General features: G+C 36.0%; 2 protein-coding genes across 3 annotated transcripts; both read right to left on the bottom strand.

Moving 5' to 3' along the window:
• Positions 1–24: 24 nt before the first annotated feature.
• Positions 25–7,754, bottom strand: LOC18048052 (mitochondrial proton/calcium exchanger protein). Of its 2 annotated transcripts, none has more exons than XM_024188165.1 (15): positions 7,716–7,754; positions 6,375–7,065; positions 5,954–6,266; positions 4,962–5,108; positions 4,785–4,873; positions 4,566–4,658; positions 4,244–4,370; positions 3,488–3,552; positions 3,198–3,372; positions 2,800–2,994; positions 2,624–2,671; positions 2,151–2,297; positions 1,985–2,067; positions 1,147–1,262; positions 25–728 (listed from the first exon to the last, which is right to left on the bottom strand). In XM_024188165.1, exons 2-15 carry the CDS (start codon positions 6,965–6,967, stop codon positions 637–639), a joined length of 2,283 nt encoding a protein of 760 aa, XP_024043933.1. In that variant the 5' UTR covers positions 6,968–7,065; positions 7,716–7,754; the 3' UTR covers positions 25–636. The 2 variants fall into 2 exon arrangements, with proteins under 2 accessions (XP_024043933.1, XP_024043934.1); XM_024188166.1 differs by lacking the exon at positions 25–728 and adding an exon at positions 738–1,052.
• An 897-nt stretch (positions 7,755–8,651) lies between these two features.
• Positions 8,652–14,147, bottom strand: LOC18048051 (integrin-linked protein kinase 1). The gene is made up of 12 exons (XM_006442057.2): positions 13,435–14,147; positions 12,887–12,961; positions 12,670–12,774; positions 11,823–11,908; positions 11,443–11,563; positions 11,166–11,245; positions 10,901–10,963; positions 10,662–10,783; positions 10,301–10,386; positions 9,771–9,895; positions 9,411–9,542; positions 8,652–8,968 (listed from the first exon to the last, which is right to left on the bottom strand). The coding sequence occupies exons 1-12, from the start codon at positions 13,852–13,854 to the stop codon at positions 8,962–8,964; spliced, it is 1,422 nt and encodes a 473-aa protein (XP_006442120.1). The 5' UTR covers positions 13,855–14,147; the 3' UTR covers positions 8,652–8,961.

Raw genomic sequence — 14,147 nt, 5'->3', positions numbered from 1 at the left:
ACAAATCGAAAGAACTTTTTGAAATACTACAAAGGCCCATTCATTTTATTTTTTCTTCGGACAGACGATCAGAATTTCATCGTGTTGCCATAATGCGTTTCATTTCCTATACATAAAGCTTCTCAAATTTCTTCACAAATAGTGGAAACCGACGCCAATAGTAGACACCACACCAGTAATTTCAAAGGCAAATTCCTTCACAAATCGTGGAATTTGAAGCTCATAGTAAACACCAAACCACTAATTTCAAAGGTCACTACTTTTAGAACTCAAATACAAAAAGATAACAGGAAAGCCCAGCAAGAACGCTTCAACGTTGTTTTCTGTGCACATTTATGTTCTAGTCAGTCGGCATTACTGTTTACAGCACCACCTAATTCCTTCCTTCCATCTGCATTCAGAGGAAAAGGAGTACTTCTTTGTATATTGTATATGATCTTGAAATAGATCACCTATCTATAGTACAAAGGAAAAATCCAACGTGTATAAAAATTATACATCGGAACTTGAAACATTATCAAATGGCTCAACAATTTCTAGGGAGCTCTGGCCACCTCAAAATATGACCAGTAACCTAACCAACTAACTATGCATAGTAAAATGAATTTATTGAGGTAAAACAAATCAATCAGGCATTTACCCTCCACATTTCCCCCTCTCTTCGGCTGAAGTGGTATGTTCGGTCCGGCTGCCCAATCTGACAATGTCTTCAACAAGAATCTTCCCGTCTGTTAAATGTAAGTCATGCAGTCATGTTTCTGAACTAATTTAATACTTGATGCATGAACAAAAAGGCATGATGGAACACAAACAAGAAATTCATTATTTTAAAATGACTGAAAATTTACATGATTTCAGCCAAAGAAAATTATCTTTGACATAGTTTGGGCCTTGGTTATATTTTCAAGTTCTAATGGAAATGTCACTAGTTCCAGACTGAACACATGCACTCACATTCAGCCCACTTATCTCTTTCCCCAGTTAGCAGGTAATTAATATAAGAAGCAACTTTCATCCATTGTTAAATCAGGTAGTGACTAAATGCCAACCTTCTGAAGAGAATAGGCGATAATTCAGTTAACACAACATAAAGTACATCTATATCCGTAACCGAGTCAAATACACAAACATAATTCATCAGCTCACCTATATCTTTTGAAAGGTTGCTGATCAGTTCTTGGACACCCTGCTTTCCTAATGTATCCTTCAAATACAAAGCAGCACTAGCCACCTCTTCAGGAGTAACTTTCCCGTCATGATCGCTGTGGATATAAAGCAAGTTGATATATTAATTACATGAAATGAAGGCCAAACATTCAAAGTATAAGATTGAAACTAATCAAACCATTTGTAAAAAATCTAATTGTGGAAAAAAATAATAAACACAGAAAGCGTACATAGAGGAGGCTAAATGAGAACAAGCAAAATCTGAGCTGATCTCAATTAAACAGTGTCTAAAACATAGAAGGCTGCTAACTCCAGAGAAGTTGACATTTAACAAAGGGCCTATATGGGGGTCTGTTCCTTATCTAAAACTTCAACTGATTTCAGTGCATATCCGGTGCTTCTCATTGTAATCATCTTCCCAATCTCTAATTCAAATTAACTCATTGCACTTACTTTTTTGGCAGCACATATTAAGCACCTTTTATTTTATAGGAAACATTCAAAGAACATTAACCATCCAAAAGATGATTCTTTCAACCTCTTTTCATATCTGAGAATGTCGAACTATCACCAAGATACCATAGAAAAAATATCTAATTTCCTTAACAAGCACGCCTCACATTTCTTACTCCATATTAAAATTTATACCTTAGCACCCATAAATCTGGCACATGCACCACTTTGATGTCTGAACATCAGTTACTACAAACAAGATCGACTATTCTAAGAACCAAAAACTATCACTACCGCACATTATCATAAAATAGCTAACCACAAAGAGAAGCTTCATCCTGATTCCTGAAAACCAATGATATACCTGTCAAGTAATTTCCAACGATCACCAATTATAGCATCCACATCATCAATTTCTTTCTCAAGATTTTGAAGCATTGCATCAACCTGAAGCATCACCAAACATTTAAAAGAGCAACCAACATCTGAAGCTGATGTAACAGAAATAGAGGAGCATCTGATGAGCTTACCTTTTCTACAAGTGCTGAAGAAACTTCGTCACCTTCAGCAACTTCAGTAGCATGATCACTTTCCTCTCGAGCTGCTATATATGCCTTTATGGCATCCTTCTCACCATCGGTACCCTCTTTTTCTACCAAGCTATTGTAGAGTTCTATCTGGAAAACATCAAGGCAATAAAATCAAAGAAGAGAAAGTAATAAGGAATCCAACAGATACAAGATTTAAAGGCAAAAGTTACGAAATTCTTAATGATTCTCTGTTATTTGCAAAAAGATAAGTTTTAGCTACAAATGAGTGCTTCAATTTGAAACAAAGAATAGATAACAAATTTCTGCCTAATCAAAAAAATTTGTTAACTGCAAATGGCCCAACGCAGATTGACAAAAATATCAAGTTGACATTATGCACAAACAAATCTTTAATTAAGATCAGCAAATCTAAAAGCCTTTGCATCCCAAATATATCCTAGGTTTGCATATACCTCCTTATTGACAAGCCTCAGGAACTCTTCACGCTCGCTGCTCACCGACTGCGAGATTAGAGAAGCCAAAATCAAAAAACCAGATGATCACACTTGAAAGAGCAGTATTAAAGGTGAAAAAGAAAAAGCTAACAATCAGCCAAATCTTGATAATTAGAAGTTTTATATAGCCTTACAGATGCTGAAGCTAAAACAGCCAATGCTTGACTGAGTTTACAGAGATGCTCCTGCTTTTCCAATGCTCTTGCTCGTGCTTGTTCTTGTGCTTCCCTTGCTGTTGGGATGGTCATCTCTTTCAATGCAACATCCTCTTCAGTAGTTTTGGATTCCTTCATCCTGGCCAGCTCTTTCTCTTCTTTCTCTTCCTCCTCCTGCAACATATTAAATTGAAATTACTCAAAAGAAAATTTGGTTTATCAAGATGCTATGATGCTCTTTCCCCAGTTACTGAAGCCTGAAATGTGCATGGATCAGCTTAGATTTAGGACTTCAATCACATGTTCTGTCGCACATCATGTTTTTAATAAAGCTTAAAAAATAGCAAAATCATAAACCAAGCCTGTCTAATTTTCACCTTGATCAATTCTTCCTGCATTGCAAGGTACTCCAGTTTCCTTCTCCTTTCTGAAACAGAATCTTCAGATGGCAAAGCTGTAACACCAACGGTACCCACAACCTCATCAGGGAGAGAAGAAAGTGTAGCCTGAACAGCTTCCTCTGGCCTCAGCTTTCCAGACACAGTAAAGGCCCTGCAGATTGTATCAGACGAGAATCAACTCATATACACTAAGCATCTGTTAACTGACAGCCTGATGCAAAAGATAAGGCAGAAAGGAAGAATGAAAATGAGGGGTTTTAAATCACCTTGAAAGGATCAAGAGGGAAGATGGCACAGAGTGGTTAAGAGACAAATCCAGCCAATCACGAAGCTGCGAAAAAGTTAACAATCATAACAAATTATCATACCAAATTTATATTTAAATTACCAAATTAATAAGAGTTTCACTGCAACAAAAACTGAAATTCTAATACTCAAGACTTTAAATACATACACATTCATATTATGAGTACATTGCTTCAAATAACAGCATACAAACTGTGATTCAATCTTTTGATGTGTGCATGACATATTCCAAAATTAAAAAACTAACAAATGACAAGAAAAAGTATAATGAATTTACAAGTACAAACTTATTCTACATATGCTGGGTTCAAATAACCGGGCTCCCTCTCATTAACAAAAGCTTCTGGGATAAATAATTAGACAACCATGGAGCTTATTGGACCAATAAGTCTTGTGTTTTTAATCTTCCATTCAATTAATTAAATTATTACAAGATCAAGGTGGACTTTTGATCCAATCCATGTGTGCATTCAAAAACGCTTAGATTAATGTTCCAATTATGTTACCTTTCAAATACTCTTGTTTATCACTTCTTATCAACTTACAATTTCAACTTTTAGCATTAATGGTTACTCAACAAAAATAGACAAGGAAATACAACATGGTGAATGAAAAATAAGCCAAATTTCCATGCAGCCTTAAAGAAAACAAAGCCCTGTATGCATGTGTAATGACACATCAAAAACAGAAACATGCAGGAGGTTGTTGCCAAAAACCTGTTGGCGCATTTCCTCCACCGAGAGCAATCCAAGCATGCCTCTTTCCCTACAATCTTCACGAAGTTCAGCTTCTGAGAGAGACTCCACGCCCTCAGCTTGAATCAACTTATCATCATTCTTTATCCTATAAACACAAAGTAGAAATATACATAACACAGACAAACACAATAAATAATTCATTAATCAACGTATCATCTCCTATAAAGTATGGAAAGATTCCAATTCATACCATGCCATGTTATCAAGTCTTTGTCTAATAAACTACAGGACACTGGAAAAACTGTTCAATTGCTCAGACTGGATAAAAGATTTATCTCACCATTGCAGTCTTTTCCGGAGCATATAACGCAAATATGAATCTGTTCCAAATGGACTGATTCCCATATATTTGCACATATTCACTAATCTAGGCCTGAGAACAGAGCGAAATGTCAAAAAGTTGTCATACATTGAAAACCAGCGAGGACATATAATATTTTGGATTTAAAGTTAAAATGTATTCAATTCAAATACCAAAACAACAGTAACAGTCAGCAACCTGCTGATGTTATCCAGAGTAAGTTCATCATTGAATAATTTGGCAAAGGCCAAAATCTCCTCATTTGAGACTCCAGAGCCCCTTCTAACCTGCATGATACAAGATAGTCCGAGTCACTAATATACATAAAATCAAATTAAGAGAAAAAAGGATTTATCATGGTAATCGAATACTTTCCTTGTTCAGAAATTCATCAAGATCTTTTGCAGTTTTCTTAATTTCCCCACTCCGCGAATTTTGAAGATCTTTTGCCATTTCTTTGACTGTGTCCTGAAGAAACTTAGCATATTCTATTCTTGCTTGCAACTTCCTTTTCAGAGCTTCCTACACATAAAGCAATTAAGGTGAAAAAGAAAAGAACAGGAGAGAGAAAGAGAGACCAATTTCTAGGGATTCATATTCACTGTATACGCTGTTATTAGTCGCAATGGTTTTTTCCATTCTGAATGTTCTGTAAATAAAATGGGAAAAGTAGAGGTGTACTAGCAAACACACACAGCAAGAGACGTTCATGCAGCTTTAAGAAGAAAAAGACACACTCAATCAGCAAGAAAGCAATCATCCAATTCTTCCACTCTTCCTATAACAGATTGATAAAAAGTATAAACGTACTTATCCCCCACTTTCAACTTCCTCTTTTTTATATAAGAAACTGTAGTATATGTAAAACACCCTCCTAAATTTTGCAATACCAAAACCAATATGACTACGAAATTGAAAAAAACAAATATAATTATTGTTTCAGGACTGCCCATGATCTGCAAGAGCATCAGCTGGTTTGCTAGTGTCTTATGATACATTTTGCGAAGTCTACTCCAAATGTTTTTATAACCATTACCAGTTATTACAACTGTTAATCAAAGGTTGCAAGGAAAATTGTACTAATGATTTAATAATCTTTGAAAGTCAACACGTTTTTTTCTTTCCTAAAAAAATTGATGCATGTGCCAACCTCTGAAGAGGTCAGCTCCCACAGCTTAAGATTTCAAGGTCGGATTGATGCTTCCCCATATAAGAGATCCAAGGAACTAAGATCAAAATACCTTCTTCATATGTTTCGCATTCATACGTGCCATACAAAAATATCACGTCAATTCACATTCATTTACTCATCAGGAAACCCCTTAATGAATATTTTACATAGTAAAGCAAATAGATAGAACTTCTACCTGCTCTTTCATCTTGTCTTGAAAGGTTGAAGGCAACATGTTAGGAAACAACTTCAGGAACACTGGCAAAAGAAATTCCATGAATGGAACTATGATAAAAACTGCAAAAGGAACTAGCCTAAAAATATCTGCAGTGGTCCGAGTTAGCTGTTGTCTTTCCCTTCTAGAGAGACTCTTCCCATCAGCTAGTTTTAACAGCAACCTTGAACTGATTCTCACATCAGCCCACAGTAACTTAGAACCCAACCAATAATGTTGCAATGCGGACACAAATTCATGTTTCCAATGGACAAGTTTCTTGGCCCAATCTTCCCTGCAGGAAGAAATAGCAAGCCAACCAAGCAACTTATCTTCAAAACCATGTCAAATTAATGTAATTGGTTCATAAGAAAATAAAATAGAATATTCAAGGGAGTTCAACCTGCTCATAGAAGCAACTGCTCTGAAAGCAGGACCAATCCCCAGAAGCATGGCCCATGTTCTTTGAAAAATGGATTTAGCAACCTTTTGTGATTCCTGTAACTTTTTAGCTTTGGCTTTGGCTTTTGCACTACTCAAACCTACAACAGCTTGATCACATTCTTCTGGTGATGCCTCCTTCCTCTTTTTTCTGGCCAGCTCTTCATTTTCCTCATCATCGCTGCCTATTTCGGGCTGTTTAGCAGTAGCCGTGGAAGCGTTTCGAACTAAGCTTGACATCAACCTCAATCCCACTGGAGAGGTGAATGCGAATCTTCCATTCCCAAGACCAAGTACTGTGACTCTATTATAATTATATCCAATGTGTCTTAACCCAGAGAAACCGAGCAATTCCCTTCTTGTCACCGAAATAGCATCTGTTTCCTTTGTCTGATTGAAGTCTATAGTGGACTGGTTTGGGGAGGTGCTATAAGCACATGAATCAAAATTCCCACCAGTATGCCCTAAACATTGGAAGCTTTGTCTCACCCGAGCAAAGGCACCCAGGTGATCAGAAATTAATCTCTTCCTTCTCCAAATAGCTCTAGAAGCCATTATCAGATATCGTTTCTCTCTTTACGAAGAGAAACACACGCACATTTCTCAAAATGCCACTCAGTCAAACTGGCAAAGATGATACTCACAACCTGTCACTGCAGAGACACAAAACCTCCATATCATGTACAAAAGACAGTACCAAAATATCCCAAACTTCTATGACATCATATTTAGTAACGCAAAAGCCAGAACTATAAAACAACTCAAAGCTGCTCAAGTTCAACTTATGATTGACATGTAAGGAGACTCCTTACCGAGCTCAATCACATCATTTGTCATCACTTACTGAGTACTAAAGAATAAACCAAGTTATTTAACTGACTAACCCTAACCTTGTCCCATTTTTACCTAAAAAACTTTGATAAAATTAAGGAAATCAGCTAAAATGAAACAAACAATTAAAAAAACATTATTACTAAACTTCACCATTTAAAAAAGAAATAAAATTAGGTTTCATAACAATCTAAATTGTCGTTATAATACTTTACATTTTTCTTTTCCGAAGCAATTTCCCAGAAACCAGAAAGCAGCAGACAGAAGTAAGAACACCACAATATGAAAGATAGCCATTAATAGATATTCAATCAAACATTACCATGTTTAGGCGATTTAATAATTCAGAAACACATGTAGTCAAACGATAATATTGGAAAAATGAAAATAAAAATAAAAAAAGGAAATATGTATAACGGAAACAGTGAAATTGAATTGCTTTGATGAAGAAGAGAGAAAAGTATGAACTTACAGTGACTCAAAAATATGCTCTTTTAATGGTTATTGTTTTTATTTTAGTTTGTTATAAATGTTTATTATTTTTCAGACTGAACGAGAAACAGAGAGTGCACAAGACGAAACGAAGGGGAAGGCAGGGTTTAAGAGAGGTATGAGAAGAGATTAAGTTAGGCTGTGACGCTGGTGTATGATGGCACGTGATTTGAATCGTTGGATGAGTTTTTGATTGGTCGGTGGAAGAATAATAATTATTGGCTTATAAATTGTTACGCGTCCGTATATTGGAGGAGTAATACTCGATTCTGAACGTTGACCTCTTGACTCTTGAGTAACAAGCAAAGAAATTGCACGTACAGTATTCCTTAGTACTGTGCACGTGCAAGATGAATGAGTGGATGACTGATGGCGTAGTCAAATCTATTGATCATTTTACAGCATCTCTTATAAATTTATTTCTTTTGGCTCTCTGATAGTGTTGAATTTCTCCAAATTTTTATTAAACTCATGTTGTTAAATCTTTTAAATTTTTCGTGACACATCCAAAATTATTTTTTGCATTGTCAAATTTAGTCGTGTAACACCCCCCCCCACCCCAGCACACACAAAAAAAAGGGGAAAGAAAAATGGAACCAACAATTTGCAACAATGAAATTGAATATATTGTTAGGTAACAATTAACATGCCCCTTGGTCAAAAATCATACTTTAGTGGAAGGATATTTTATTTTATTTTATTTTTTTTTGTTCATGGTTTTAAAGAGCATTGCAGTTACAAATACATGAATAGAGTAAACATTTAAGATTATATCTTAGCGTGTGAAATCATTTTTTTCTTTCAACTATAAAAAATTAAATTTATTACATACATTTGTTAGGTATTGGCTTGCCGCGGCTCGATCTTGAGTATTATATTTAAGTTGGTCATATAAATTAGAGTTATATAGTTCGAATAATTAATTTTTCTCTATTCAGTCGAGAACAGAATCCAAATATATGATAATAAATTACATGAAACGTTTACCTCTGCGTGTAACTTATATCTGACTTTACAAATACAAAACACTTTCACAAGTTATACATAACAAGGAACTGTTCCAGCTCCATTAGAGAGCAGAGAAGAATGAGGGAAAACATCTTTCTCTTTTCTTTCTTTTACTGGCATGTTTAAGAAACTCAAAAAGTAGAAAACGAAACTCTAAAATCTCCAGACTGAACATCCCCCAGTCGAAAATCTTTCCAACTTTTGAAAGGAACTCCTTGCTATTTCCTGCACATCCCAATTTTTTATTAGAAATGCAAACGAAAAGTAGAAAAAACAAATAACAGGTTAGCGGGATTTAAGTCCCATGGAATCAAGCTGAATCATCAACAATGTTATGCGATAACATTATGGTCCGTCATTTGATCCAGTCTGTTCTTCAGTTCCCAGCTCTGCCTATAATTATGATCTGATATCCTTTAACCCTTACATATATTATACTTAATCCTAACTTGTACAAATTTTCATCATCTATACCCTTACTTAATCCTAGCTTGTACTTAATCCTAATTTGTACAAATTTTCATCATTTATGCCCATCAGAAGGCAAATGAGCAAAAACACCTAGCTGTCCGATATCTCTACTGCTCTACATGCAAGGTGCGTGTCAAGTATTCAATTCGAGTAACATATAACAGAAAACTGCAAAGATTTGGTGACGGAAGCATACCATGGAAGCTTGAAAGTATCTTTCCACCAACCCTGTTTTGAGCAATTACAAACTATTCTATCCAACCGTGCAATGATCTCGTTAAAATTTGGCCTAATAACTGGTTTTGGATCCCAACATTCCTCAATCAACCTGCATATAGGTCAACCAGTCTTAGGCATAAAACATTTTCAGAATGCTTGGGTGTCTTCAAGATACAACATTTTTAATACTAGCAGCCTTCAATTAAGTGACCTTAAGAACTTTATTTCAGATGAGCAAAGTAAACATAAACAATGATTCAGAGCTATCTGCAACCTTACAAAATTAGCTTTTTTGGAATTCAGCAAATCGTGTTCTTGACAAAAATATATTACTTACTCTTTTAAATCTGGAGGATAACTTCGGGCCTTGATTTTCAATGGCGGTCTTTTTCCTTCACAACACATCAATTTTACCACCTCTTCAGGGGGCTTGGGATGGAAGGGCTGTACTCCCTCAATCATCTGAGCCATGTAGAAAGAAACAGAGAAGCGAGGTGTTAAAACATTAAATCCTTCTATGAACGATGTAATAGAATGTGCAGAGAAATAAATGAATAAGATACAAACTGCTCCAAAACTGATAAACAAGGAGAAGGGGAAGTGCATCAGATGCATCAAAATTTCATCCTTTGTGCATTTTAGCACTAATCTTCTTTTTGGGGAAAAAAAAAAAAAGATTATTGCAGAATAGATCAAATGCTTCATGTGGTAAGGGAGTACATGTTCGGAAGGTTCAAGTTATTCTGACAAGTGCAAAATTAGTGAGCAATTTAAAATTTTAAATTGCCCCTATATTTTGAAACCATTTGAATTGGATTGTGTGGAGCTATGATAATATGTTTATGGATTTGGCCAGTAGGAAAATACCTCATAGAGAATAAGACCGAAAGAGTAGGCATCCACACTTCTATCAAATTCTTCATTTTTATAAATCTCAGGTGCCACGTATAAATCTACAATCAGAAAAAGCACAATCATCAATTGAACTCAAATCAAGGTTTCTATAGTATTTGTTCTAATGACTATTTTGGCCAAAGTATAGTTAATTAATAAATAATAATTGCATGTATAAAAGTGTTCATTCTACATAGACTAGAGCTTCAGTATCATTTCCTATAAAGAAAAAAGTCAATTTAGATTGCACCAGTTACTTGCATCAATCATGGCATATATATAAATACATGAAACCACAAATTAAGCCAAGGGTCGGGCATAGTAAGAAACTTACTTGCAGGATCTATGTGCGACACTGGAAACACTATTTTTGCTTTTTCTGGTGAAATATATTGCAATCTCAGCAGACCAAATCCAGATATCTTCAACTGGCCTCCATTATCCAGCAAAATATTTCTGGCACCTTACGAAAATTTCAAATATTAAAGAACAGCAGATCTCCAGGAGTAAGGATAAAAATTCAATATGAAATTTCAGCGCATATCAGAATAACCTCTGCATTTTTTCTCTTACTTTGGCTTTAAATCACAATGGATGATTGGATCTGGTTTACATTCATGAAGATAATTCATACCCCTGACAACAAGAAATCAAACAAGATTTAACTATTACGAGGGAATTCAGTAGAATTATCAAACATCTGAATGCACAATGAGAAACAATATGAAGGCAAATTGACAAAGAATACTTTACAAGTGTTAAAAAATGAGAGTTGCATATCTTGTTTAAATTCATAATACACACAGTATCAGTAGATATAAGTGAAAATTACACATACCTAGCAAGGTCAAGAGCAAATCTCAGAACTTTTGATGGAGAAAGACGCCCTTTCTTTTGAAGATAGCTTGCCAAGTCACCCTGAAAGATCACCGTCAATATAACAAATGGTTAAGTCGCAATTTGCGAAAGAAACAAATACTATCAAATCAGTGCAGTTATCCTTCTCAAGTGAGAGTGAACTTATAGAAATAATAATATTATTTATGCTTGCCTCCAGACGTGTGCGTCTGTTTATGGAAAGAGAGAGTGAGGAAGGGAGTGATAGGCATGCTTACTTTTGCATGATATTCTAAAACAATCATCATTGGTATGTTCTGGGTGACAGCTCCAACAAACTGAACCACATTAGGATGCCGAGCTTTTTCTACTATAGTTAGCTCATGCGTGAAAGCATTTCTGTTTGAAAAGATAAGAAATTAGGATACAGGGTTAGGTCGCAAATACAGTCTTAGAATGACTTGAAAATATCATGAAGATCATGATATAGTTAATCTACAGAGTTTCACTAACTACCGAAGTTTGCAGTAACAAGCAACCACATTTGATTATTTTGGGAAAATTTCTGAAAATCAGCTCCTAAAAGTAATTATTTTTCTTATAGATCGCTCTTTAACAGAAAGATGATAAAATTTGCAGCTAAAAAATAGAGGCTTACATGCGTTCTGGGTCTTTATGGCTTTCTTTATCAAGTATCTTTACCCAAACCTTTGTACCGTTCCATTTAGCAACTTGATATGATCCCTGCACAGAAGTATTGGAAAGAAATCCACCAACAACCGACCAAATTGATCAAAGATTTTTCATAGATACTTAGAACTGCTTTATTATTCAATCCCAGAAGTCCATGCATTATGATTCCCAGAACAACCATTTAAAAAAAAAAACTCAAATGCAAACTGAGCTAGGAAGACCAAAAGCGCGGCAGTTATTCAAGAGAAGCCAAATGGAAGCTAAAATAGTTCCACCCCAAAGGAATTAATCATGTAGTTCCACCCCAAAATAAAGGCCAACGCAATCTGTAAGTTTTAATTAATGAGAATTAGATTGTGCTGTGTCTACCTTCTGGACATATTTACGTGGTTGAATTGGGCAACTCTTCTCAAGAATAAAATAAAAATATGTTATTATCAAGCACATAAGGTTAGCCATCCAGTCAATGATCTACATGGTACATCCAATATGTTTCAACATGATGCATATGTAAGCTAATAACAAAAAGAAAATTTTGTGGAGAAGGCCATTAGTTGGCCGTACAAAGAACTGCCATTCTATTCTAACACATTCCAATGTTTGGAAACATGAATGTATGCTAATGATAGATAGTAGAACTGTAGCTAACGGCATCTTCAGAAGGACATTGCCAACTAAAATAAGTTAAAAAGGGGGCTAGGACAAATAGTTATGTGCAGTAGATTGAAAATCATCACAGGTATTACATCTTAAACAATACACGAATGGTAAAGGATCACATAATGTACAAAAATTAAGGGAACGGGCCATGCCTTTGTGATACCATCAGCCTTCCGGACCTGAAGCTCTAGTGGATTAAGCTCATATTCTGGAACTTCTCGAGGATTTGCCACAGTCATAGGTGTCCTCTTGGTTTTCTAAAATGAAAGAAAATATGTAAAATGCCATCCTTCAAAACATTAACATAATAACTAGCAACTAGAAACAGAAAAAGTAGTTCTATTCAAATCGAACTAGTTCAAATTGTACCGGAACTTTGGCTCCACGGGCCTTCAAGATATTGTAAACTTCAACATTTCCGTAGTACTTAGCATCCGCAGCTGCCTGTCCAATTAAATGTTAAAAAGCTCAACAAGTATAAAAAATTTAAAAAAAAAAATTCACCCACTTAGCTGCGTTTGCCTTCAAACGAAAAAGAAAAAAAAAGGGAGGTATAAGTAAATTTCATGAATTTAGAAACTTGATAAATTTCGAAAATATTCGGATTTGATCTCTTTGATATTAGCTGATTTGCATGGAGATTTTGTTTAAAATTTGGTCATTGTCACTTTATCATTCGACGTTCCAACAGTACGAAAATGTAATTGGATAAAGCTAACAATATTATTAGGCTATAATGAAAAACAGGTTAGGTATAGGGACATCCCCACTGAATAAATTTTCTGTAATACGCACGTTTCTATTTCACAAAATAAAACGATTCTCAGCAATTAGGCGCTTAAATTGCATCAAACAATTAAGAAGCTCGAGCACCAATAGTAAATTCAAACCAATGTAAAAATGAAAGAAAAATGTACCGTACTGCCCCAGCGATCACGGGCATCGATATTAGCCTTTTTGCTAAGCAACAACTTAACAACCTCCACGTGTCCTTCACAAGCGGCGATATGCAACGCCGTCCGTCCGTCAAGATCAATGCTGTTGACATCACTGCCTTCGTTCAGCAAATCCTCGACTCCCTTGACGTCACCTCTGCATGCCATAAACAACAGCTGCATCGTCGAGTCAAGGTTCTCCGGCACCGTCAACTCGTCCTGGACCGGACTCCGGCGTATCGGATCCAACGACGACTGCCTCCCGAAACTAAACCTCATGTTATTCCTCCTCGGATCGAACGACGACTGCCTCGACATCTGCCTCGTCAGGCTCCGACGCAGCGATCCCGTCGAGAACTGCCGCGATATCCCTCGCTTTAACTGCGCCGTTAAGTTCTCCATTTTCGTATTTTAATTTAAATCGTTATCTTATTCACACAAAACGACGTCGGATGAGTGGGAGGTCGAAACGACGGCGTCCGCGGAGGTTTACATGGAAAAGTTTAGCTGTGGTGGTGAGGAGAGAGAGAGAGAGAGGCGGGGGAGGTGGTGGAAGGATTTGAAAAGAAATGAGAGGAGGAGAAAGAGGAGAGGGAGAGAGAAAAATGAGGAGTGATTTCGTGAGTTTGTTAGGCGCAGATTTTAAGCGCAAAGCCGTTATACGAAGTAGTGTGCATATGTTTTATTGTTTTAAT

This window comes from Citrus clementina, unplaced genomic scaffold (assembly GCF_000493195.1).
Source record: "Citrus clementina cultivar Clemenules unplaced genomic scaffold, Citrus_clementina_v1.0 scaffold_3, whole genome shotgun sequence".
NCBI lineage: Eukaryota > Viridiplantae > Streptophyta > Magnoliopsida > Sapindales > Rutaceae > Citrus > Citrus x clementina.
The sequence above is the reverse complement of the archived record's forward strand: the minus strand, read 5'-3'. Positions and strand labels throughout refer to the sequence as shown.